This window comes from Doryrhamphus excisus, chromosome 22, assembly GCF_030265055.1.
Source record: "Doryrhamphus excisus isolate RoL2022-K1 chromosome 22, RoL_Dexc_1.0, whole genome shotgun sequence".
Classification (NCBI taxonomy): domain Eukaryota; kingdom Metazoa; phylum Chordata; class Actinopteri; order Syngnathiformes; family Syngnathidae; genus Doryrhamphus; species Doryrhamphus excisus.
Genome location: NC_080487.1, coordinates 12,773,680 through 12,800,565, shown reverse-complemented (window position 1 = coordinate 12,800,565; position 26,886 = coordinate 12,773,680). Strand labels below are relative to the sequence as shown.

Sequence of the window (26,886 nt, the reverse complement as noted above, 5' to 3'; positions counted from 1 at the left end):
AGCATCCCCACGAAAATCGTGAAAATTAATGAATGAATTATTAAAAATGGCTGCTGGAATGCAAATACATATACTACTGCATATATAGCTACAGTACTACAGTAAGAGTATTGTGCCGCATCAACCAGACAATACACTACCAATGTATGATGCAGAATATTAACCAACTACTCAAAAGACTCAGTAAGTGGTATGAATTTGAGTGTGAATGGTTGTTTGTCTATATGTGCCCTGTGATTGGCTGGCCACCAGTCCATGGTGTACAACGCCTCTCGAACCGAAGACAGCTGGGATAGGCTCCAGCACCCCTCGCGAAACTCGTGAAAATTAATGAATGAATGAATAAAAATGGCTACATTTGACATAATGACAATACACTACCAATGTATGATGCAGAATATTAACCGACTACTATGTGAGGTCAAAAGACTCAGTAAGTGGTATATGAATGTGAGTGTGAATGGTTGTTTGTCTATATGTGCCCTGTGATTGGCTGGCCACCAGTCCAGGGTGTAGAATGCCTCTCGAACCGAAGACAGCTGGGATAGGCTCCAGCACCCCCACGACCCTCGTGAGGAAAAGTGGTAGAAAATGAATGAATGAATGAATAAATAAGGTCAACTATTGTCCATTTTATCTTCCCAGTCTTTTACTTCCATGTCGTCACTATCCGATATCAACATACTCAAGTTTTTACCTAATTTCGCTGCCAAAAATACTGCAAAATTATCACCAAATCAGAATAGATAGTATAAATCCAGGCCCAGTCAAGTTCCTTTGTTTTTGGAGGTTGCTAATCGGAAGTAAATGTTAGCTTTACTGCATCCACATGCAAGTACTTTGCATCCAATCATAACAGTAACGACTGACTAGTAAACATCCTGTCAAGAAACTCATGTTTAATGATGTAAACATTGTTTTTAATGGCCTGTGAACGGGTTTGACAATGCTTTCAATTCTGACCTACAAATGCAATTTATGTCACTCTGCAAGGCTGTTATATTCGTCGGCATAAAAGTACTTCCAAACAGGACAGGAGTGTAGGAAAGCTTTTTTTTTTTTTTAAAGAGTCTGGCATGTGTGTATGAGACATGGCTCCGTGTCAAAGCCTCTCCTTCTAATAGACAGCCACAAAGCTTGAAAGGCCGTAAATCAGCAGGACTATAGAAAGCCATTAAGTGCGGGGATACAAAATAAAAAAAGCGGTAATGGTGTCATAAAGCCTCGCGACACCGCAGCAGACATTCTGATTCTGTCTATTAAAAAAGGCTGCAAACGGAGCCCTCGGATGAGCGCAAATAAGGAAGCCATTTTTCTTTTTGTGCAATCGTTGCCTGGGGTCTCGTGCTCATGATCAATGTACAGCGAGACAGCGGCGGGCCGAGGGCTATTTATTTACACCCGTCCCCCAGCTGAGTGGGGGGGGGGGGGGGTGAGAGGGAGAGATGGTTGTGATTATGAAGTGGTTCTATTGAGCTACATATTACAGCCACCTCATTGATTTACGGTGAGACGTTTATAAATGCCAGATGTGCTCAGAGAGGTTGGTTAGCGGATCAAAATCGTGAACAAATGCGATCTGATCCCCGAAAACCTGCGGTTAAATTGTCATAACAAGGCACAGTTCATGGACGTGGCATAGAAATCAAAGTTAGCGTTAGCTTTAGCAAAAATAGATGGGGCTGAAAAAATCAAATGTTAAGATTTCTGTAAAATTGCGTGGAAATTATTTCGTGTATTATACACACATCGCTTATCACGGTGCATTAAAACACAAGAAAACAGGTTAATATGAGCTAGCTAACAATTTACATCATTGGGGCAAAAATAGATGGGGCTGAAAAAATTTCTTGAAAAGGTTTCTGTGGAATTGTGTGGAAATTATTGCGTGTATTATACACGCGTCGCTTATTACTGTGCATTAAAACACAGGAAAACAAGTTAATATGAGCTAGCTAACAATGCACATCATTGGGGCAAAAATAGATGGGGCTGAATAAATCAAATGTTAAGATTTCTGTGGAATTGTGTGGAAATTATTGCGTATATTATACACGCGTCGCTTATTACTGTGCATTAAAACACAAGAAAACAAGTTAATATGAGCTAGCTAAAAATGAACATCATTGGGGCAAAAATAGATGGGGCAAAAAAAATCAAATGTTAAGATTTCTGTGGAATTGTGTGGAAATTATTGCGTATATTATACACGCGTCGCTTATTACGGTGCATTAAAACACAAGAAAACAAGTTAATATGAGCTAGCTAACAATGCACATCATTGGGGCAAAAATAGATGGGGCTGAAAAAATTTCTTGAAAAGATTTCTGTGGAATTGTGTGGAAATGATTGCGTGTATTATACATGCATCGCTTATCACGGTGCATTAAAACACAAGAAAACAAGTTAATATGAGCTAGCTAACAATGCACATCATTGGGGCAAAAATAGATGGGGCTGAAAAAAATCAAATGTTAAGATTTCTGTGGAATTGTGTGGAAATTATTGCGTGTATTATACACGCCTCGCTTATTACGGTGCATTAAAACAAGTTAATATGAGCTACCTAACAATGAACATCATTGGGGCAAAAAAAATCAAATGTTAAGATTTCTGTAAAATTGCGTGGAAATTATTTCGTGTATTATACACACATCGCTTATTACGGCATACACGCAATAATTTCCACACAATTCCACAGAAATCTTAACATTTGATTTTTTTCAGCCCCATCTATTTTTGCCCCAATGATGTGCATTGTTAGCTAGCTCATATTAACTTGTTTTCTTGTGTTTTAATGCACCGTAATAAGCGACACGTGTATAATATACGCAATAATTGTCTGGAAGTATTACCACGACCGTACGGTTCAAACGGGACGTTTCCCGAAGACTTAGATCTTGACGCGTGGAAGAGTTTGAGTAAGAGTCGAGGTGCAGGCAAAATGGCGGCGGCGGCGGCGGCGGTTGAAGGCTCTTTTTCTCACTTTGTCGCCCCGATTAGTTAAAGCTGGTCAGGAAAAGATTAAGCGCTGTCGGCCACTCACCGTACGAAGGCAGGTGACTTTGACGGCGCCTGTATACGGCGGCGTTAACTTCACCCAACTCGCCCCGTTTAGCGCCGCAACTCACGCTTCGATTCATTCTGACAGCCATATTACTTCGGTAATAACTTGTGAATTTAGGGTGTTAGCGATGCCGTTTCATTATTGATCGAATGATTGCGTAATCGTACGCAAACACGCCACCCGGATGTGGCGGATTCTGTAATCCTCACGTTTACTTGTCTAGATTTAATTTCTGGGGGCTAATCCAGGGGGGGGAGTGAAAAATGTACAGGTAGCGTGTTTTGACAACGCCAACGCCGCGATGAGCTTCCTTTTGATGGGCAGATTATTTAGCGTAAAGCGGGTAAAGAATGATCTTGTCACATTTCCCAGCCGGGATTAGGGAGCGGCGGGTGTTGAGGTTGGGGGGAATTAGCGTCACGCGGACAGCACTTTGACACTTACCGCTCCATTTGTCGACTTAGCGATCAAATACCGAGCTTGATGGCTATTTCTCTTGTCGTTTTGTGATTTTTGCCCGCATACGCGTTCGCCCGACTGTTTTTCTATTAGGTCACGCGGTCTCGAATCAGGTTAGTTTCGCCTCCTTTACAAGCAATTTTACCAATTTGAAACAAGTCGGATTCATGATCCGTTCTCCCAACCCCTCGACGACTCGGAGAGAGATTGAGCTCCGAGACAAAAGCGAAAGAAGCCCTGACAAATGAAATAAAACTTCATAAAACCTGCCAACGATGTCAGTTATTATCCATATCTCAAGCGCATTACGGTTCTGCGACGCAGCCCGTCTTGTCGACTCGGATTCGTCACGTTCTCGCCTGTTTTTTTTTCCCCTTTCAAGTCGCAAGTGTCAACGCGGACAGGACTCTTAATTGACAAGTGAGTGGCACGGCCGCGGACGGGACAAAAAAAAAAAAAGGTCTGTGTTGTTTTGATGAGCTATTATTGGCAGGAGCCAGAGGCGCATGGCAGTCTCGGGGCTGGGAATTGGATGTGACATCCGACAGAGAGGAGCCTTGTCATTGTCTCCGGGCGGGTTCAATCTCACTGTAAGTTAGGCGCTGCCTGTTGGAATGTCACTCCGGAGACTTTCTTACCTGTCTGAGTGGGGAAAAAAAAAAAAAAAAAAAAAAAAGCGCAAGAGTCGACTCGCACTTAATCATCAGGCGATGAACAGAAATAGAGCTGTTCATCAAATCCCCCCCCCCCTTTCTCTTCGCTCCCGTGAGGCTAATTTACTGATGTAATATTATGTAACGGCAGACATAATTAAACGCTTGGCATGTCTTGTGGTTCTCTAGTTAGCCACACACGGCTAGGTAGCAATAAGACATGAGCATGTGATTACATTTGATGGAAATTCACATTAAATGGCGTTTTTTTTCGGCGATGATCTGCCTCAGTTCCCGTTAGTTAACGGTTAGTCAACGATCAGCCAATCAACGTATCGATTCTTATCACTGTATGGTATCGCAATAATGGCATAATTGATCACGTTTTTATATGGGTTATTTTATTTAAGTTCCACCCACAAAAACATTTACAATATCCGCTCTCATTGGGATGGCTGTGTCTTCCAGCACATGACAGTTTTTAGGTAAAAAAAAATACTGACGGCAAACCAGAATCTTGTTGTTTTTGTAATGAAATCGAAGGCTAGGTATCCGCTCTTCGGTCTGTGAATGACGCTGAGGCTAGCGATTAGCAAGACGGCATGTCAATTAGTTAGTTAGTTAGTATCAATACGCTGTTTCGGTAGTGTTTTAAACCGTTATAATACGACAAAATACTGCAATTATTACATGTTATCATCAGTGTACATGTTAATGTATGATCACAGCATGGATATCAAACGCAAACGCAACATTGTTAGAGGGCTTCATGATGAAAATAGGTGTATTCCAATGATGTGCATTGTTAGCTAGCTCATATTAACTTGTTTTCTTGTGTTTTAATGCACCGTAAAAAGTGATGCGTGTATAATAATTATACGCGCGTCGCTTATTACGGTGCATTAAAACAAAAGAAAACAAGTTAATATGAGCTAGCCAACAATGCACATCATTTGGGGCAAAAATAGATGGGGCTGAAAAAAATCAAATGTTAAGATTTCTGTGGAATTGTGTGGAAATTATTGCGTGTATTATACACACACGTCGCTTATTACGGTGCATTAAAACACAAGAAAACAAGTTAATATGAGCTAGCTAACAATGCACATCATTGGGGCAAAAATAGATGGGGCTGAAAAAATCAAATGTTAAGATTTCTGTGGAAATTATTGCGTGTATTATACGCGCGTCGCTTATTACGGTGCATTAAAACACAAGAAAACAAGTTAATATGAGCTAGCTAACAATGCACATCATTGGGGCAAAAATAGATGGGGCTGAAAAAAATCAGATGTTAAGATTTCTGTGGAATTTTGTGGAAATTATTGCGTGTATTATACGCGCGTCGCTTATTACGGTGCATTAAAACACAAGAAAACAAGTTAATATGAGCTAGCTAACAATGCACATCATTGGGGCAAAAATAGATGGGGCTGAAAAAAATCAGATGTTAAGATTTCTGTGGAAATTATTGCGTGTATTATACGTGCGTCGCTTATTACGGTGCATTAAAACACAAGAAAACAAGTTAATATGAGCTAGCTAACAATGCACATCATTGGGGCAAAAATACATGGGGCTGAAAAAAATCAGATGTTAAGATTTCTGTGGAATTCTGTGGAAATTCCTTCGTACGGTGAGTGGCCGACAGCGCTTAATCTTTTCCTGACCAGCTTTAACTAATCGGGGCGACAAAGTGAGAAAAAGCGCCTTCAACTGCCGCCGCCATTTTGCCCGCACCTCGACTCTTACTCGAACTCTTCCACGCGTCAAGATCTAAGTCTTCGGGAAACGTCCCGTTTGAACCGTACGGTCGTGGTAATACTTCCAGACAAGTTCTCATTCCGTGCCAGTTTTCTTGTGGGGGTCTTGTAAAGCCGCCCCCACTTGTAAAGCCGCCCCCACTTTCCTCGTGGCCTATTTTCTTGTCATATTTCCTTGAAGGACGGACTTGACTCGACGTCTAATTCCCCCCGCACTTTAAAGACGACGCGCATTCAAGGTGCATTACCGCGCTATCGAGGTGATGGGAGCAATTTGGAGCTGTCATTCAGTCATGGAAATATCGGAGAGACTCGGGCGCGTGTCTCCCGCAAGCCGTCAAAAAAAAGGCCTCTTGTGAAGTTGGCGGAGAGCGTAATCGGGATCTTATTCACTCGACGCCATTTACTTGTCAACGCGCCACTCTCTCTTTGCCGCCGGATGGTAGATCATAATGAGATCACGCTTATAATATCGCCAGATTTAGAGCTATTCAAATGAAAAGGTCAAATTGTGGCAGAGCGGATGAGAAGGATGTACATTAAAAAAAGAGCCCCCCGTATAAGGGATCTCGGAGTATAAAATGGCAGCCCTCGCCACACGGACCGGCAGTTAGTTAAGGCCGTTAATTTCCCCGTAGACGCGCCACCGCGGGGCGACACACTGGGGCTGTACTTAAGCATTATTAATGTGACAGGCCTCGGCGTAAGGCAAATCAATTAAACAAGAGCAATCAGCGGCGTCTGGAATGGCGGGGGCCTTTTAAGGCTGTTTTCATGTCACAAGAAGGGGCCGCGTGATGCGGGGCCCCGCTGCCCCGACCTGACAGGGGCATGAGAGCGGTATGAAACAATAGCACCTTCTAGCCATCATCTCCCCTTTTTACCTGTCACATCCACTCGGAGTATCTCGGCGCTGACGGGGCACGCCCCGCGTTGGATGGCTGGCTGGATGGCTGGCTACGGCATGAGAAATGCTGCAGTGGTTACGCAGCCGATGTGTTTTTTTTTTTTTTTTGCACCATTTGCACGTCTAAAAGCATTCTGGGACGTTTTATGTAAAGAGAAGACTAAAAAAAAAAGTGTCATGTGACTGTTTTTCGCCTTTTCTTATTGATTATAAATTGCACCAAAAAGCAAACAAAGCCACATCAACTGTCCGTCATCCATCATCCATCATCTGAGTACAAAGCAGTACCTCCCAAGGTACTATCAAGTATCCAAAAGAGGCCAAAAAAGGCAAAACATATCACCGAAAAAGTCCAGTTTATTATTTTGGATAACAAATGTGTATTGCAGCTCGTCGCTAACAAGCTAGTAGCTAGCTTATATAGTCTGGCGAGGTGTCATTACACCAGTATTATAGTTCTTTGGTGTAAAAATAGCCAACAGCATGGATATCGAACCATGCAATATTTTTTTTTTCTTCCATAGTCAATGACTGCATTGTTAGCCAGCTCATATTAACTCGTTTTCTTGTGTTATAATGCACAGAAAAGGGGAAAAAAAATTGTGAATGATCGGTGGGATCGCATGTGTATTGCAGCTAGTCGCTAGCAAGCTAGTAGCTAGCTTATATAGTCTGGCGAGGTGTCATTACACCAGTATTATAGTTCTTTGGTGTAAAAAATAGCCATGTTTTTCCTCTCTTTCTGAATGACTTTTCCAAAAACAATAATATACACGGAAAGGAATATTCCAATCTCTGGTCTATAATTCCACAGAAAAATTTTTCAGCCCAATCTATTTTTGCTACAAGGCTAAAGCTAAGTGTAGATGCATGATCACAGCATGGATATCAAACCATGCAATATTTTTTCTTCTTCCATAGTCAATGACTGCATTGTTAGCTAGCTCATATTAACTTGTTTCCTTGTGTTATAATGCACAGAAAAGGGAAAAAAATATATGATATTTCACATAAGGATTGTGAATGATCGGTGGGATTGCATGTGTATTGCAGCTAGTCGCTAGCAAGCTAGTAGCTAGCTTATATAGTCTGGCGAGGTGTCATTACACCAGTATTATAGTTCTTTGGTGTAAAAAATAGCCATGTTTTTCCTCTTTCTGAATGACTTTTCCAAAAACAATAATATACACGGAAAGGAATATTCCAATCTCTGGTCTACATGCGCCGCTGTAATCAAACAACGGGGCATGCCCAGTAAAACGTAAACATCAACATCACGTGATACCGACTTCAATGAGTTTTTCTTTCACTTGTTGGAATAACTTAATGAGACTTTTGGATCAAAAACAAAGTTTCCGTAGCAGTCCAGTGCCGATTGCTAGCCTCCATTTTTAAAACTCGGGACATATTTTCTTTTTTAATAAAACTGGACTTGTGCATAAAGTATAGAAGGGTTTAAATTCTGTTCCACAGATGGAGGTAATGCGCACAAAAGCTGCTTGCCAACCGCCAATAAACAACAAAACAACTTTTTGTTTTAGCGAAGTACAAGATACTTCAATCGGATTGGGGAAAGGAATATTCCACCCCTGGGAATCCGATTATATATTCATTCGGATTGGTACTTTTCTTTCGGAATGAGGTGTATACAAAGGTTAAATGGAATTGGACTATTTGGGTCCACGTATACGTGACTATTGTGACATTAATAGCTGTTATTTTGGAGCCATTATATCGAACATACATTTGTCGTTTTTGTACACATTTTAAGAAGACTATGCTATTTAAAGTCGCGTTTATTACCGTCAAACAGCTAAGACCGCAATCCGAAAATAAAACCCAGGAAGCTTTAGTGAAACATCCGAAACAGAGGTTTTTTTTTTTTTTTAAATTAGCGAATCTTTGCGTCGGATTGTAAGCTAACTTTTAAAAACACATACGTCGCTAGCAGAGACCACGATCATTTAGCTGATGTCCTACTTTTAAAAGCTGCTGTATTGGCAACGGCTCGAGCCGATCCATAAACTTGTCCCGCGTTGGTGAAATACAACCAGGAGATTTCAGACTCTCAGTTTAAAAGTAATGAATTATGACGACAGGAGAGGGGGGGGAGGGGGGGTGGAAAAATGTGCAGCCATTTAGGGACGAAGCCTAGAATTTGGTGTGTGTGCGCGCCTCGGCGGGGCCATCCATCAGGGACACAATAAAAGAGTTTTTGGCTGACGGCAGGAATTTATGGTCGCCCTTCCCTGTCCTAATAAGTCAAGCGCCCGTGTCACCAGGCTGACAGGCCGTTGCCGAAAACAGCAGCCGCGTTATCAATCAAAAAACACTTGCATCTGTTTAACTTTCGCCTGATCAGCAGGACATTTATAGGCTATTGAGTAATAAGATAAGTGGGTCCGTTTTTGGAGAGGGTGGGGGGGGGGTGGTCTTGGAAGATTTTAATGATTAATGGCGACCACAATGAAAAGACACTTTGCGTGGAGAAGAACTTAAATGTGTGCTTAATTTATTCCAGACAAAAACCTCAAACGGTTGAGTGGTTAGCATGCTAGCCACACAGTCAGGAAATCGGGAAAAATGGTTCATTGGCGAATCCAAATTGTCCATAGGTATGAATGTGAGTGTGAATGGTTGTTTGTCTACTATATGTGCCCTGTGATTGGCTGGCCACCAGTACAGGGTGTACCCCGCCTCTCGCCCAAAATCAGCTGGGATAGGCTCCAGCATGTCCAGGACCCTAGTAGGTCTTTTATGGTACCATTGGTTTTATCATCTTGTTACTTTGTACTGTAAAGTACTGTACTGTAACCGCCCTGCAGTAAAAAGTACAAATAGTTACCTTGAAGCCCAGTAAATAACCTAATTGAGGTAATTAAATTTCGATTTACTATACACCAATCAGAGACCGTCTTTGGTATGTTTACGGATCACTATGACTTGTTTCGGACCGATCATCCGGACTTGATCATTTGATAGCTTGTTTATTAGCCGGATTCGATTGACAACTATATGAATCGGACAAGTTTTTAAACTGCCCAATTATTTGGTTTAATTATAGCATGTATGAAGCTAGCATGTCATCTGTGAGTAGCTATGTTGCGATGTATTGCTATAAAACTGACAAAGACTGTACATAAGCTAATAACAACAACATACAGTATAACATAACATTCATTCATTTTGTACTGCGTATCCTCACAAGGGTCGCGGGGGTGCTGGAGCCTATCCCAGCTGTCTTCAGGCGGGAGTTACACCCAGGACTGGTGGCCAGCCAATCACAGGGCACATATAGGCAAACAACCATTCACACTCACATTCATACCTATGGACAATTTGGAGTCGCCGATTAACCTAGCATGTTTTTGGAATGTACCGGAGTACCCGGAGAAAACCTACGCATGTATGGAGGTGGAATTGAACTCGGGTCTCCAAGCTGTGAGGCCTACGGACTAACCACTCGACCACCGTGCAGCCCAGTACAACAACATGACTCAGTGAATGGTAGATGAACGATAAAATAGTTTTCAGCATTTTCCTTAAGGACATATTTTGGGTACGGACCAATAGTAAGGGATCTTCCATGCATCCATTTTCTATGCCGCTTATCCTGGAGCCTATCCCAGCTGACTTAGGCACTGGTCGCCAGCCAATCACATGCAAAATCTACACAGAGTTGCTCAAACGGAGATCCGAACCGGATATTCCCATTCAAAGCATGCAGCAAAATATATCGATAAAGTTATATTCAAGGGCTGCATGGTGTATGAGTGGTTAGCAGTTAGCACGCAGGTCTCACAGCTGGGAGACCAGAGTTCGATTCCACAAGGTCTCACAGCTAGGAGACCCGAGTTTGATTCCACAAGGTCTCACAGCTAGGAGACCCGAGTTCGATTCCACAAGGTCTCACAGCTTAGAGACCCGAGTTTGATTCCACAAGTTCTCACAGCGAGGAGACCCGAGTTCGATTCCACAAGGTCTCACAGCTAGGAGACCCGAGTTCGATTCCGCCCTCGGCCATCTCTGTGTGGAGTTTGCATGTTCTCCCCGTGCATGCGTGGGTTTTCTCCGGTTTCCTCCCACATTCCAAAAAACATGCTAGGTTAATTAGCGACTCCAAATTGTCCATAGGTATGAATGTGAGTGTGAATGGTTGTTTGTCTATATGTGCCCTGTGATTGGCTGGCCACCGGTACAGAGTGCCTGAAGACAACTGGGATAGGCGGTAGAAAATAAATAAAGTTATGTTCAAAAGTAGAATGTTCCTTCTTGTTGCGTTTCCGAGTGAAACATAAACCTTTCGCCCCAGGAAAGGAGTCCCGGGACCGAAGACTACCACACCTCGATTCTGACAACCAGCTGAGTGGAACTAAAGTTGAGCCGTGTCTCCATGTTTGTCTTTCATTAAACAGATTTACAGGAAGATTACAGAGAAGGAGACAACATGATAGATGGCTGAAAGGGAAAGACATGTCTTCTTCTACTACAGTGCTACTACTAGACTCCATGTTGACCTGAATGTGACTGAGAAGAAGAAGAAGACAGCTGACAGCTAACTGGCAAGGAGGACAGGGAAGTGACAGATGCCAGGCTGCATCGGAGGGAGGAGGACGCACGTCAGTGGATGGATGGATGGATGGAAGGATGGAAGGAAGGATGATGTTCTGCAGCCGTGGGTTACTTCTTAATGACTCATGCTCACATCCGAAAAGACTCCTTTGTCTTCTCCGCTATGCTTTGTGGAGAAGACTTTTGTCAACATCTAAGAACGTGTTGACTCAAGCTAAAGTGATGTGCGGCGCATGCGCCATATTACTATTTTTTTTTTTTTTTAAAAAGGGAAAAATCCAAATTACAAGGCTGCAGATGTGAAATACACCCTCCGGTGGACGGAGGGCGTCATTTTCCGCTTTCACCTCGCATCAACTCGGCTGTGCTTTTTTGTGATTGGGGGCTGCGATCCACGGGAGGCGGAGTGATCCGCCACCTCCTCCTTCTCCTCCTCCTTCTCCTCATGCTGCTGTAATCCGAGTCTGCTTTCGGACCTGCGACCAACACTTGTCACAAGACGCCGAGGGGGTGAAGGCGTACGGAGGCTATCTCATCACGACACGCGTGGATTGTGCACGCCTTTTTTTTTTTGCATGAGGATTGTACCTGATCGCTTTCCGGGCATGTTTGTTGCGCGTATGGCTTTAATGACGAGCTGAGTGTTTTTTGGAGCTTTTCGGAAGAAAAAAGCAAAAAAAAACCACACATGTATTTCTCCGCCCTTTCCACGACATTTGGGTCATGATCACATCGCCCACGGTGTCTTTCCTGAGAAATAGCACCAATCCAGCGTGGGAGAGCTGCATCTCCTCGGGGGGGAGAAGCGTCAGCAGTCAGTCCGCCTACAGCTCAGTCTCTCCCGCAGACCCGTCCCGTCAAGCCGGTCGCCTTCCCATTAAGGTCCTGAAAATGCTGACGGCCCGGGCAGGACACATTTTGCACCCGGAATACCTCCAGCCTCTACCGTCCACCCCCGTCAGCCCCATCGAGGTAAGGGAACTCGTTTTTCTTTCGGGCTCTGATGTTATTTATACTAGCTGACAGCACAGTCTTTTTATGTCATGGTGTCATCTTTACAATTCCAACACATTATATATGACATTTTTTTCATGTAAAAGTGTATTAATTTAATGTGTCCTATCTCCCAGTTGGATGCCAAGAAGAGTCCACTAGCACTTTTGGCCCAAACATGCTCCCAGATCGGAAAACCGGACCCCCCGGCCTCCTCCAAGCTCTCCTCGGTGGCCTCCAGCGGATCCAGCGACAAGGAGAGCAAGTCCGGCCCGCTGAAGATCAGCGACATCGGCGCCGAGGACAAGTCGAGCTTCAAGCCGTATTCCAAGTGCTCGGACAAGAAGGAGTCGAGCAGCGGCTCGAGTGGAGATAAGAACGGTTTCCGGGTGCCTAGCGCCACCTGCCAGCCGTTCACGCCCAGGACAGGCAGCCCGAGCTCCTGCGCCTCCGCCTCGCCGTTGCCGTGCGAGGGCAAGGCGGCGGACAAGGAGGACAAGAAGGAGTGCGATGGCAGTAAAAACGCTTCACCTGAAAGTAGCAGGACGCGTGGAATTACCCCCGACGGCAGCCAGGAGGCCACGACTGGCTCCAAGGCCGTCACGTCGGACTCCATAATTGTCACTTCCTCGTCGTCGTCGTCGGTGCTCGGCTCCGGATTGGTGGCCCCTGTTTCCCCGTACAAGCCCGGCCACACTGTTTTCCCGCTACCCCCCGCTGGTATTTCATACCCCGGAAGCTTAGCAGGAGCTTACGCTGCTTATCCGCAGCCGTTCCTGCCTCCTGGAATGACCCTCGACCCCACCAAGTCCAGCAGCCAGCTTTTGAGCGCGCAGTTCGCCGCAGCCAACTCGCTGGGGTGCAGCAAAGCCGGGACGAGCCCCCTGGCCGGGTCGTCGCCGCCCTCCCTCATGTCCGCGAGCTTATGCCGGGACCCTTACTGCCTCAGCTACCACTGCACCAGCCACATGTCCGCAGCGTCCGGCGCCAACTGCGCTCACGACTCTGCAGCAGCCGCAGCCGCCGCCAGTGCACTCAAATCCGGATACCCGCTCATGTACCCGGCTCACCCGCTTCACGGCGTCCACTCCTCGGCTCCGTCATTCGGCGGACACCCCTTGTATCCGTACGGCTTCGTGCTGCCAAACGACCCGCTGCCGCACATCTGCAACTGGGTATCAGCGAACGGACCGTGCGACAAGCGCTTCTCCACCTCCGAGGAGCTGCTCAGCCATCTGCGGACTCACACGGCCTTTGCCGGCTCGGAGAAGCTGCTCTCCGGCTACCCGGGCTCCTCGTCCCTGGCGAACGCCGCAGCAGCAGCCGCCATGGCTTGTCACATGCACATGCCTTCCAACGGCAGCCCGGGCAGCCCCGGTACGCTGGGTCTCCGGGGCCCGCATCACCCTCTCGGACTGGGGAGCCGCTATCACCCGTACTCCAAGAGCCCCCTGCCCGCCCCCGGAGCCCCGGTGCCGGTGCCTGCTGCCACTGGACCCTATTACTCCCCTTACGCCTTGTATGGACAAAGACTGACCACAGCCTCGGCTTTGGGGTACCAATAGAGACTATTACAAATATATACATTTATAAAAAAAATAAAGATTTAGACCCAATGAGTTTTATATGTACCATGCAGGGACTGAATCCATGTGGGGATCAGTGTATTTATTTGAGATAGCTTCAAGCGTGACTAAAATAAAAAAAATATTATAATATAAAACTGTCAACAGACTCAATGTGTATTATTTGGGAGATTAATGATCCGAGAATGTGGAATGTGATCTAAAAAAAAAAAAACTATTTTAATTGTAGCAAGGCCTGCTGGGCTGTCTGCACTGTGATGGATGTGGAGGATCAATCAGCAGCTTCTTCACAAATGTCATTGATTTATTGTGGGACCTGCAGCATGAAGCCTGTTTTAAACCCATCCAGTAAAAGCATGAATGGCTCTTAAATATTTCTTTTTCGGGGGAAAAAAACATTTATAATCATTCTCAAATGATTTTTTTTCATTGCACCCAAATGCGTTTTAATTGTAATTAATTATATTAGATTGCGTTAAATGTTAGTAATGTAAACAAAATATTATGCGCTTTTAAATATGAAATTGCTGAAAAAAAAATATGCAACGTGGCGTGCAACGATGATGTCACACGTGTGCTAGCATCAACGTTTCAGCTGTGGCGGCAGGACGTCAAATCTTTTCATTAAGCGTGACAAACGAGTTATAGTGATATCAACGAGCGGCTAAACAAAGATTCTCCAGCTGGGTGACGTTGCCGTAATGAAGCCATCATGAAGGTACAGCAGCAACAACAACATGCAGCCAGTAAGGCCTAACTGGTTTTCATCTGGTTTTTCACCCCCCCCCCCCCCCCCCGTCATTACGCATGCCTTCTGTACAAATCAGGCGGCTCACGTCGGCAATAAAAAAATCAACATCACATGTGGTATTTGTCAAACAAAGTCATCTTTCATGCGGATTGCTCGTAAACAAGACAAGGCTGATGACACAATTTTGACCTTGATATGATGTGACAGTCAACCTTGAAGTCTTCCACTCCTTTTCTGATAGGTGTCACTCATAATATTTGACTGGTATACACTTTTTAATGTTATCCTACTAGTCAGTAAGACTCGGCAATCTAACCTATTCAGTTAGAAATATACATCACTTTTGCAAAAATGCTATTTTATCAATGAAGCCATTCCCGTTTTGAGTAAACAATCGACTAAAATGGTGAAATCCATGTTCAATAACATCAACATGAGGCATCAATGTGCAATGTAAACAAATCCTATTCAAGAAAAGTGGTCTATTTTGTAAACAATAATATATAACATATTTCTTTTCACATTGAATAATATATTTATGGCTACTTTACAAGCTAAATATGATGGTTAAGTAATGCTTTTACTTAAACTGTGTATTATTACTGTGGTTGTTTTGACATAAACGTTGCTTTAATTCCTAAACTAAATGTTCTAAAGGGAGATCATGACGAGGGAATTGAACTGTTGCGGGGTCAAGATGCAGCCGTTCTAAAATCTTTATTTACTACCCACGTAATATGTGTGCAGATACGAGAAAACCAAGAAAAACTGTGCAAGTTTGCAGCAAAATATTGCGTTTTTATCATGTTTGTGACTGAAATCCTACTGTTATGGATAAAGTACAGCTGAAACAATTGATGATTAATCAATTATTCAATAATTTACAACTATTATGGTATTTGATTCATCAATTTTTGATGAAAAAAATGTATCAGCCTCTGAAATGTGAAATTTTTTTTTGTACTTCCTTAGTCACCCAATGAAAATAAGACAAAACCATTATGAGCGCTAACACGGGAGGCAATGGAACCGAGAAAACCGAGAAAAACTGTTGAGTTTTGGAGATTAAATTATTAAATTCGTACCTTAGCCCATTGGTTCTCAATCTCAGGCGCGAGTACTGTTGCTGGCACCGTGGGTTTCATCCGGTGGTACTGGGGTCAAGTAGATTTTCTTTTAAAATAAAAATAAAATAATATTAGAGACATGTATGTAAAATAATTGTATAATTGCTGAAACTGTATTCATGTTGAACGGTAAAATGCTTAATATCTTAATGTAATTTTTACCGAATATAAAATATCAGGATAATCGGCAGAATATTCGCTATAGTCCATATGATGCCAGTTAAATGTTCTGTACCGTACGTAGTGTCATATTTACATACCCACAACGAAGACGCGCCATTTTGGAAGGAATTTCGCCGCGTCAGGATTCTGTCAACACACGAAAAGAGCAACATTGAGTGGAGCGAAACAGTGAATTGAACAGTGGGTTCTTGTCTTTCAGCACCGCACAACAAGCCTATAATTTACATACCACTGACAAGGGGCCATTTTTGAAGTCTGTCATGGGTGCCTTAGTTTTTTGTTTTTTTTTTTTTTAAGCGGGGTCCCCCCCCTACCGTACCCCAACCCAAATGTCTTTGCTCACCGCATTTTGTCGCCTCCTGCTCATTCGAGGTGATTAATGACTGTAAGCCTCATTGTGTGGAGGTGGTTAATTAACTGCAGGCTGACTAAAAACACTACACGAAAGCCGCCTCCGATAACCCTGACTCCTTCCCCACCCCACCCCCACCCCACACACACACTTTTTTCATGGCATGTGGAAGCTCTTACTGACAAATTTGCAAAGAGGCAGACCGACGTTGACTAAGACGAATGGCCGCCGAGAACAGTAAACAGCCTCTAATTTAACAGTGTTTAAATGTACCGCACGCTGGCATCGTGCCTCCCTGCTGTTCGTGCTCTTTCGTCGGGGGGGGGAGGGGGGGGACCACGGCCAAAGTATCCCCCACAATTCTATTCCTTAAAATTAGACCCGGCATATTGACAGTTTTTTTTAATTTTTTTTGCACGGTTATGTGCAAAAAAAAAAGCTATGAAAAATAGAATTCATTTGTAAACTTAGCTAACACTAAAACACACATTTTATGTTAGTTCGAGTGCCTTTTATGGCAAACACATGACCGTCCCGCTTCCTCATTATTAGGTTTGTTAACATAAAACCAGGGCGGCACGGTGGTCTAGGGTGGTTAGCGCGCAGACCTCACAGCTAGGAGACCAGGGTTCAATCCCACCCTCGGGCATCTCTGTGTGGAGTTTGCATGTTCTCCCCGTGCATGCGTGGGTTTTCTCCGGGTCCTCCGGTTTCCTCCCACATTCCAAAAACATGCTAGGTTAATTGGCGACTCCAAATTGTCCATAGGTATGAATGTGAGTGACATAATGACAATACACTACCAATGTATGATGCAGAATATTAACCGACTACTATGCGAGATCAAAAGACTCAGTAAGTGGTATGAATGTGAGTGTGAATGGTTGTTTGTCTATATGTGCCCTGTGATTGGCTGGCCGCCAGTCTAGGGTGTACCCACGCCTTACGCCCGAAGACAGCTGGGATAGGCTCCAGCACCCCCCGCGACCCTCGTGAGGAAAAGCGGTAGAAAATGAATGAATGAATGAATGAACATAAAACCATCACCGCATCGACTTAATCACTTAATCACGTTACCATCGAACTCCAACTCCGCTTTGCCAAGTGCAACAGTTTCAGCGGTAAAGTTATGGCGGTGACCTATGAGAGGAAATTAGCTGTGGACACAGCTTATTTCGTGCTGGTGAAGCTGGGAAATGTGTGGGGGGGTACTTACCAGGATAGTGACAGTGATGGAAAATAGCAAGCGAGCTAAAAAAAAAAAAAAATAGTGGCGGAAATGAAAAATGCCACACGGAGTGAAGTGTAATGCATAATGCCAGCTGGTGGAGCATTACAGGTGATGGACGTGTCACTTTGCAGAGTCAAACATGACAGACGACAGTATGTTAATATACAGGAAGTGCGCCATCTGCTTAAAACGGCCAGTGTAATGTACAGCTCGTGATTAGGCTTGAAGAGCAGCGCAGATTCTCTTTAATCGTTTTCAGCTTTCTACTAAAAAAAAAAAAAAAAAAGTCCATCTGCAGCATGTGGCAAATCGTTTGTCCTCGGAGACGAATGGACTGTTTCTGCACGAGCCAAAATTAGAGCAGCAGAAAACAATCAATCCTGTAAAAAGGGCCCTGGGAAGAAAAAAAAAAAAAATTTTTTTTCTTCCTATCGTGACCTCAGCGCCGTAGTATGAGCTGTGGTCTAACGGGGGTTGCCGTCCCACAACAATCTGGTACCTATCGTCATGATGATTTAGCAGGATTGGGTTTGAAAATTGAATAATTTTGCTCCATTATCCTAAAATGAAGGTACTTGTGGTAAAAACAACAATTTTTTCGTTCTCTAGGAAAAAATAATCACTTTACCGTCGCTAATAAAGTGTTTTAGCGCAGTATGGACGTTACGTTTATGGTAAGTGTCTTTCTGTGGTAAAGTAATAATATTAATGTTGCTAAATGTTGTGTTTTTAATGCGGTATTTTGATGGTTGTTGTGGCAAAACAGTGTTTTTAAGGCCGTCTGTCCACCATGTTTGAGGCGTGTGCAAGTTTGTAGCAAAATATTGTGTTTTTAAACACAGTATCTAGCATGTTTGTGACTGAAATCATACTGTTATGGATAAAGTAGAGCTGCAAAAAATGATGATTAATCAATTATTCAATAATTTACAACTATTTTGGTGTTCGATTAATCAATTTTTGATGAAAAAAATGTAAACATCCTATAAGTTCAGCCTTTCAAATTTGAATTTTTTTTTGTACTTCCTTAGTCACCATTGCAAAAAATGATGATTAATCAATTATTCCATAATTTACAACTATTTTGGTGTTCGATTAATCAATTTTTGATGAAAAAAATGTAAACATCCTATAAGTTCAGCCTTTCAAATTTGAATTTTTTTTTTGTACTTCCTTAGTCACCATTGCAAAAAATGATGATTAATCAATTATTCAATAATTTACAACTATTTTGGTGTTCGATTAATCAATTTTTGATGAAAAAAATGTAAACATCAGCCTTTCAAATTTGAATTTTTTTTTGTACTTCCTTAGTCACCCATGGAAATACAAAAAAAAGACAAAACCAGTATGGGCGCCAAGATGGGAGGCAATGGAACCGGCGATTACCCGATGTCACCGTCCAGCCAAATGACAAAATATTCCACTTTTCATCGAACGTGAGTTTCATGGATGGACCAATGAGCGGACAGGATGCTAATCTGTATGCTATACTCGCCGTCCCAGATTCCCCTTAGCTTATTGGTAAATGGGATTTTATCCGTTATAAAAAGGCACTTCCTTGACTATGTTTCCAATGTACCTGGACGCGCAGGCAACGCTGCAAACGCTGCAAATGACGTCGTATAGCGGCCTGTCACGATTCGGCGAATCGGAGCGCCACGATGCGGCCATCCGATATATGCGAGGGAAATTTAATGGAAATGCATTGGAACGGGACTGGAGATTTTGTCCGAAATAGGCGAAACCGTTATAAAAAAAATCCGATATATGCAATTAATTTTTATTGGAAATGCATTACAGAAAAATCGGTTCTTTTTTATCTGTCCGTTGTGAGCGAATTTCCGATATATCCGAGTCCGATATATCCGAGGTTTACTGTACTAAGACGCTAAATTTTAATATGATCCGAACTTTGGTCGAAACTGCGTTAACTAACTAAGTTAATATCATTAATCTGTTCCAGAAGGTCCGAAATGTACGCTAACCAATACATTTTTCATTCATTGATTCATTTTATATGGCGCTTAATCAATGAATTTTTATTGGGAATGCATTACAGAAAAATCGGTTCTTTTTTATCTGTCCGTTGTGTTTGATCATTGATCATTTGATCATACATGGCAATAAACCTTTTCTGATTCTGAGCGAATTTCCGATATATCCGAGTCCGATATATCCGAGGTTTACTGTATTAAATCTTCACACAGTACAGCCACCATGTTGACATTTTTGTCATTGACATTGATTCTAAAAACAAAAGAAATCTGAAATCTTTTTCACATTCAACGTCGTGTACTATACCGAATTTTGGACTGTTTACTACGTAATTTCCGTGAGATGTGGTCTATACTGCTTCTCTCAGGAAGGCTGATACTTTTTGGTCGACTACGTCCACAAATAGACGGCAACTCCAGAGTAAAAATAGGAACATATTTGAAAAGTTACAATGTAAATATAAACAAACTAAACAGTTTTCAACTGCATCGAGATAAAAAAAAACGGCACGCCTGGCCAATTACGAAAGCAATAATTCTATCCCAGCAATCATTTTTTTTTTCTTATACAGGAAACCTGCCCGTCAGCTGGACGTGGCGTCATAACAAATCAGCAACACTCAAGTGAGGCTGAACATTCACGAGGAAGACGGATGACCTGCAGGCCCCCCCCCCCCCCCCCCCTTTTTTAAGTACTCTGGCAAGTCGGACGCTGACAGAGAAACACATACACACAACACAGCCAGCAATAATGAGAACATTAAACATTCCAGCCACCTGACAGGCCCGACAAAAACAGCCCCGGCCTCACATCAATCATCTGCCCGAGACGTAACCTTGACAATTAGGCCCATCTGATACTTGCGCAACCTCCGGGGGGGGGGGCCTTGCACTTCGGCGCGATTCCACTTTAAAAGGATAAGGGACCGCCAAAGAGCTTCATCTAATTCCTTAATTCTGATTGATAAAGACGGAAGCAGCGAGAGAACGCCGTATGGCTTCAACACATGACGGATTTCGGAATGGCTTGGCAAGCTCTCAGTGAAGTAATGACTCTCTTAGGATGGGAACGCAGATACTGTAGTTCAGGGGTGGGCAAACTACGGCCCGCGGGCCACATCAGGCCCGCTAAGCGTCTTCATCCGGCCCTTCAGGCATTTCCAAATTCCTTTTGCAATCTGTAACTTGTACAAAAAAAAACGATCCACAAAACAACACAACACGTCAACACACATAGAACCTACCCACTGCGCCATGTGGGCAAACATATAAATATTTACGTATACCCATATATTCCGGCTGCAAGGCATGCAGGGTAACTTGTGGTACTCTCCCAACATTTTGCTAAATTTGTTGAGGAGGTCGTCAGAGAAGTAAACAAATAGAAGTTAACATATCCAATGTTTTATTGTTCATATTGTGGTTGCAGCTGGACTACCCAGCATGTCTTGAGGTCATTTGGAAATAACAGTTTAAAGTTACATGTTATGTTTATCGCTTAGTTGTTGTGAATCACCCACATAGTCATACTTGTTGATTTATGTGATACAGTAACTTGCCGTGGATATGTTGTGTTTTCATTTTGTTGCACCGTGAGCAAGTATGTTGTTCTGTTTGACGACTGCCTGTGTATAGAAGGTCCCGCCGCCAAATTTTTATGAAGCCAATGTGGCCCGTGAGTGAAAAAGTTTGCCCACCCCTGCTGTAGTTCAATTTTTTTTTTTTTTTTTTTTTTTTTTCCGAGCCGCCTCTGAAGATGTTGCCCAAAATGCATCCACAGCGTGTGTTTATGGCTCTGCCTACTCAAATGCGTGTTTTTTTTAATGACGCCCCGCAGGCATTTGGAGGCAATATAAATACTTGTAAAAGGAGCCAAGGCTTTTTCGGTGTAACTCAACGTAAAAGAAAAATGGTTCTTTAATAAAAAAACGCCGGGTCTAACAAGCTTGCTTATCTCGCGTCTATATCTGTGTAAACATGAGCTAAATGTCAAGTCGAGAGCGTTGTAAATTTTCGCTCATGAATGGTTCTGTGTCATTCGGGTTATGAAGACTATAAACAACGAGATTTCGAGATTTTTTTTTTTTTTTTTTTTTTTTTGGTGATCCATTCCCAGTCAAAATCAGTCGATCCGACATGTTGTCATCACCTCATGTATTTATCATAAGAGAAATGAGGCGTGTATAATGACGTTTCCACTCGAGCACATGTAGAGAAAAAGCATCCGGCAGACAGATGATTGCATGAAAGAACCCCCCCCCAACACACACATGGAAAGAGACTGTTTACAAAAACTACCTAAGTTGAAGCGGCGGCGTTCCAAGCCCCGAGGATGATAAATGGCTCTGCTAACCCTGCGGGATTGGAGACCCAAATGAGGACGGAGCTAATTGCCGTGCGAAATACTTTGGCACGAACGGAAAAAAAAAAAAAGCTAAGGCGCCCCCCCCCCAGTTGCCAAAAAAAGGCCCAGTTGCTGCCCCCGAACCCCCGACTTGGCTTTTGCTTCCAAGGGTTCACCGGGCGTCCATAAATCATGTGCTGCTTACAGCTGAAAGCGTACTTAGTCATCAGGAGGCGATAGACTGAGTGACAGATTCCGTCCTGACTACATTAGCCGGCAGTTCTATCGGAACGTGTAGAATTTTTTTTTTATTTTTATTTTTTTTTAAATCGGGAAATGAAAACCAGATGGTGGATTTGTTTGTGTACAACAAACATTCGCAATGTTGAAGACGGGTCAATTCGGCCTCACCCCGAGGCTACGGTCCAGTCCCGCGTTATTCATTATTAGCATCTGTGGGCGTGGAGTGAAAAGCTGTTTCCGTCCACACAGGTGCAACGCCGTCGTCAATCTTAACTCCGGTAATTATTTTGGCTAAACGTCAAACATATCCAGATGTTTTCTCTCATTATCATTTCCCTCTGATGCTCGCAGCGCAAATCGAGGAGCCGTGCGTCTGTGGCGGCTCCCGACGTTACCGACTTGCGACTACAAGAAAATCTGGCGTCCAGAAAAAAAAAGTCTGTTGTCGGTTAGCGTTAGCTATGTTTCATTCGGCGGTGCAGCTCAGAACTGACCGTGAAACTGATCGACAGTGGTGTCCAACAATGGTAACGCTAAGAGTCCACTGGGCCAGCGCCAATGCAATTTGCTGTGGCACCTAGTGTCGCCGATAAGGTGCCTAGTGGCTCCAACTGGCTCGTGGTGGCCCGTAACGGCGGCAAAAATTGAGTTGAAAATGTCAAAATGTTTACAATTTTCGATCAGCGTAGAAGTGTCCACCAAATGGAACCAAATGTCGCAAACAAGCCGCCTATTGGAATCCACTGGAATGTAATGGCGCGAGCCAAGTTGCGCCAATGATGCTAATAGTCCACTGGGGCGGTGACGGTTGGTGCCAGTTCGTGCCAAAGATTATGTGATTGGCGCCTATTGGAATTAACATAATTCGGCGCCACGGCGAGCCACTACGCACTAAGCCACAACCGGCGCCGGCCCAGTGGACTATTAGCATAAAGTAACAACGTGATTAGCTACTCCTATTAGCTATTATTCATGTACTAGCTCAATACCCGATTACTCCCCAGCTAGACTTCTGTTACAGTCTAAACTAAACTAAACACTCGTTGTTTTGTTTCGCTTCTTTACATTCAAGCTATCTTAGCTGTTAGCATGCCTTCTCTGGCTCCCACTACTCTCGCTTACTCGATGTGGGACATGTTTTATGATACGTTACGTTATTTGCCACCAAGGAGACAAGGATTAGTAACTCCGAGGAACGGATCGTCACTTGGAAGGGCATATTTTAGCTACGCTAGCTGGATAGAGTATGCTACATTACATTGACAATGCATTGCAGTCAGCTACAATAACAATATGCGTTATTATAATTGGAGGATAGAATTGAAATCTCTATTTTGTGTTGTTTCTATCATCATAGTCATCCCGCGCATTATCAATCCCTTGCTATATCGCAGTTTTTCAAAAATTTTGACAGAATATGGTCTATTATTAGTCAAAACATATTGAAATATTCATGATATACCGAGACGTTATTTACATTACCTTAACTACATTACCTTAACTCTTAACTAAGTCAGCCATCCAACATCATAGCCCAATTTTTGGCTTCTTAAAGAGGAACTGCACTTTTTGGGGAATTTTTCCCATCATTCACAATCCTTATGTGAAACATGAACACATATATTAGCTTTCTGTTCCTTATAATGAGTTATTATGAGCAAGCTAACAATGCAGTCATTGGGATATATTTTGACTATGAAGCGATTGATCATATACACTGATAACATGTAATAGTTGCGGTATCTTACCGTATTTTGATGATTTAAAAAACTACGCAAACTTCTTTTCTAGCCTCATTGCTAAACATACGAAACCGAGCGCTAGGTATCCACTTTTCTGTATATGAATGACGCTAAGGCGAGCCGTTAGCGAGGTATTGTGTTAGTTAGTTGTTAGAAGCTTTTTCTACAGCGCCTGATAGTCGAAATGATGGGCAAAATTCCCAAAAAAAATGCACTTCCCCTTTAAGGTTAGAAGAAATACATTTGAAGCTAACTAGTTAGCTCGCTAGCTTGCTAACTGGAGTCCCTACAGCATAATAGTTGTGCGATAGGTGTTTTTTTTTATGCATACAGGGCTTTAATAATGTTTAAAACATATTTAGAAATTAATTTATGGTGTCTGGAATGTGTAAACAAGATTTTGTAAGGTTGGTTTTTGGAAGGTTGGTAAGTAGATGTTTCATTTTTACTTTTTATTTACCCACTAAAAGTACTTTTATGTCTTACATGCTAGTTTTGTTATCGGCTTAGACTATTGCATCGGGCTAATGATGGCTCGTTGCCAGATGCATTTCATCACGTAACATCGTCATCGTTGCGGCTTATTAATGAATGGGTGGTAAATATTTACTCATTAGCCTAAAGAGCGTTGTGATTGGAGGTTTAAGACTGATTAAGTAAACATGTTTCGTTTTAACGACTGCTATTTATGAACGTTTACTTTAATAGATTTAGTATGCTAGCCACAGCGAGTATGAGGTTGTTTAGCCCCTAGCAATCACACCTAAATGGATAATTCCACCGTGCCCTGAACACATCATAACATTCATGGTTGTGTTTTATTTTATGGGAGAAGTTAACAGAAGAAGCGTATTGAATGGAGCTGAGGTCCAACACCTGCGCTATTCTCATAGCTAATATATTAAAAACTAAGAAGGTTCCTAGCAGATGTCGGAGGTTAGCCGAGAGTCGGGAGAGGCGACCATGAAAGAGCGCAGTATTTTTTGGGAATGACACGAGCCGTCGGCCACGGCTTGATAAATCACATTTTACATACTGGCAACATAAAGTAACGCCTAGACCAGGGGTGGGCAAACTATGGCCCGGGGGCCACATCCGGCCCGCCAAGTGTTTGAATATGGCCCTCCTGTTCTTTTTAAAGTATTTCATTTAAATTTATCGTACAACCTGGCATCATGGCTTGAGCCAACCTTTTGATGGTTGAAGTAGCTGTTTTATCAATATTGTTATTTGATGTGGTCTGTTGTTTACAAAGTGCTCCTGAAAAAAGGGACACAAGCACAATAAAAAAAATTAAAAATAAATAATAAAAAAATTAATAAAACAATTTAAAAAATAAAAACAAAAAATATTAATTCATTCATTCGCCGGGGTTGCTGGAGCCTATCCCAGCTGTCCTCGGGCGAGACGCGGGGTACACCCTGGACTGGTCGCCAGTGGTCGCCAGCCAATCACAGGGCACATATAGACAAACAACCATTCACACTCACATAAAATAAACATATTTAAATAATAATAATAATAATTAATTTAATTTATAACGCACTTTACGTCAAATGAATGACCTCAAAGTGCACATATAGCAGATTGCATGGCTCTTTTACAGATACAATAATTCCAGGTGGACAGTTACGAGTAAAAAACATAATAGTCTGGCCCCCCGTCAATTTTGTTAAACCAATGCGGCCCGCGAGTCAAAAAGTTTGCCCACCCCTGGCCTAGACTCTAAATAAATACAGAAGGTCGTGCTACTTCTAGAAGAAAAAGCCAACTTTTTCCCGCCGCAGCACGCTGGAATCTTCTATTTGTGTTTGCCTTGCAATCATTCACAAACTTCAAAGCTGTGTTTTTTTTTTTTTTTTTTTTTTTTAAAGGCCTCAGTGACATCTTCCATTCAGCCAGTCTTCTCCTCACATCTCGCACGCGCTCAGTAGGCCCATCCCACAACAAAGAGCGACGCCCCGAGTTATCATCCATCATGTCGGTTTCTCGTAGCACATCAAAAGCGGCGTATTTGCGTCACAAAGTAGCAGCAAATGCTTTTTTTTTTTTGTTTTTGATTTCTGAGAATCAAATCAGTATTTATGATTCCTTTCCTGATCTATTTGAGGCATCTTAATTTACTTGAGTCGACTCACATGACTTAAGTGTAGCGCTCTGCTTTTAAATGTCGTTAAATGTGTTTCACGCGTCATTTGTAAAGTACGTGCGATATTCTGGGATATAAAACGGAGCGTCTGAGTTGATTTTTATCGTATTTATTGCATCTGGCGTCAAAAGGCGGAACAGTACATTATTGTACGTGACGGCGGACATGAACGGCTCTTTGTCCGCTATCTTCGACGGATAATTCCGGCTTAAGTCAACCATCAAGCGCTGCTGCACGGCGAAGTCTGCGCTATTGTGGTTATGTGCCAAGGCGTTGCAACGCGGATTCGAGTGAAGCGTTCCGGAGGGGGGCCCCCCGAGTGAAACGGGGCACCGGCCCGATTAAACTGTATCCCCCGTCTGCGGGTGATTTATTGTGACAGCGGCACCTCCCCTGCAGAAAGCCATGTCGTCAGGTGCTAGTACTTGGGGCTGTTGGCGATACTTGATAGGCCTTGGGGGCTTTCGGGCGAGACCGTGTGAGAAAGTCTCTAGCGACGCTCCAAAAAGCTCCTTGCTATATTTACAGACGCAGAACTAATGTTGAATGGAGGACAGGCTGCTCTCGTTTGGCTTGAAACCCGTTAAAACATCGTTCTTAAAGGGGAGTATATTTAGAATATTTTGCTTCAGGGCGGGGCTAGGCTACTGAATTGTTCTGCATTTGGTGTATTTACTCCACCAAATGACTCATACAGTCATAAATTAAAAAAAAAACAATTAAAAAATCCTCTTAATGACGTTTGTAAAAAGACTACCAATAAACAT

General features: G+C 43.0%; 1 protein-coding gene and 2 long non-coding RNA genes across 3 annotated transcripts in view; 2 read left to right on the top strand and 1 right to left on the bottom strand.

Annotated features, from left to right (window-relative positions):
• Positions 1-26,886, bottom strand: part of LOC131109877 (uncharacterized) — a 133,023-nt gene that overhangs the window by 89,412 nt on the left and 16,725 nt on the right. Inside the window, exons 3-4 of the long non-coding RNA XR_009120797.1 lie at positions 16,139-16,187; positions 15,837-15,924 (exon numbers count right to left, since the gene is read on the bottom strand). This is a non-coding gene — a long non-coding RNA (uncharacterized LOC131109877). The remainder of the gene's footprint in view (positions 1-15,836; positions 15,925-16,138; positions 16,188-26,886) is intronic.
• On the top strand, positions 11,759-14,161 carry LOC131109869 (zinc finger protein 503-like). The gene is made up of 2 exons (XM_058062320.1): positions 11,759-12,393; positions 12,552-14,161. The coding sequence occupies exons 1-2, from the start codon at positions 12,145-12,147 to the stop codon at positions 13,977-13,979; spliced, it is 1,677 nt and encodes a 558-aa protein (XP_057918303.1). The 5' UTR covers positions 11,759-12,144; the 3' UTR covers positions 13,980-14,161.
• The window catches only part of LOC131109876 (uncharacterized), a 30,028-nt gene continuing 22,479 nt past the window's right edge, over positions 19,338-26,886 (top strand). Inside the window, exon 1 of the long non-coding RNA XR_009120796.1 lies at positions 19,338-19,517. This is a non-coding gene — a long non-coding RNA (uncharacterized LOC131109876). The remainder of the gene's footprint in view (positions 19,518-26,886) is intronic.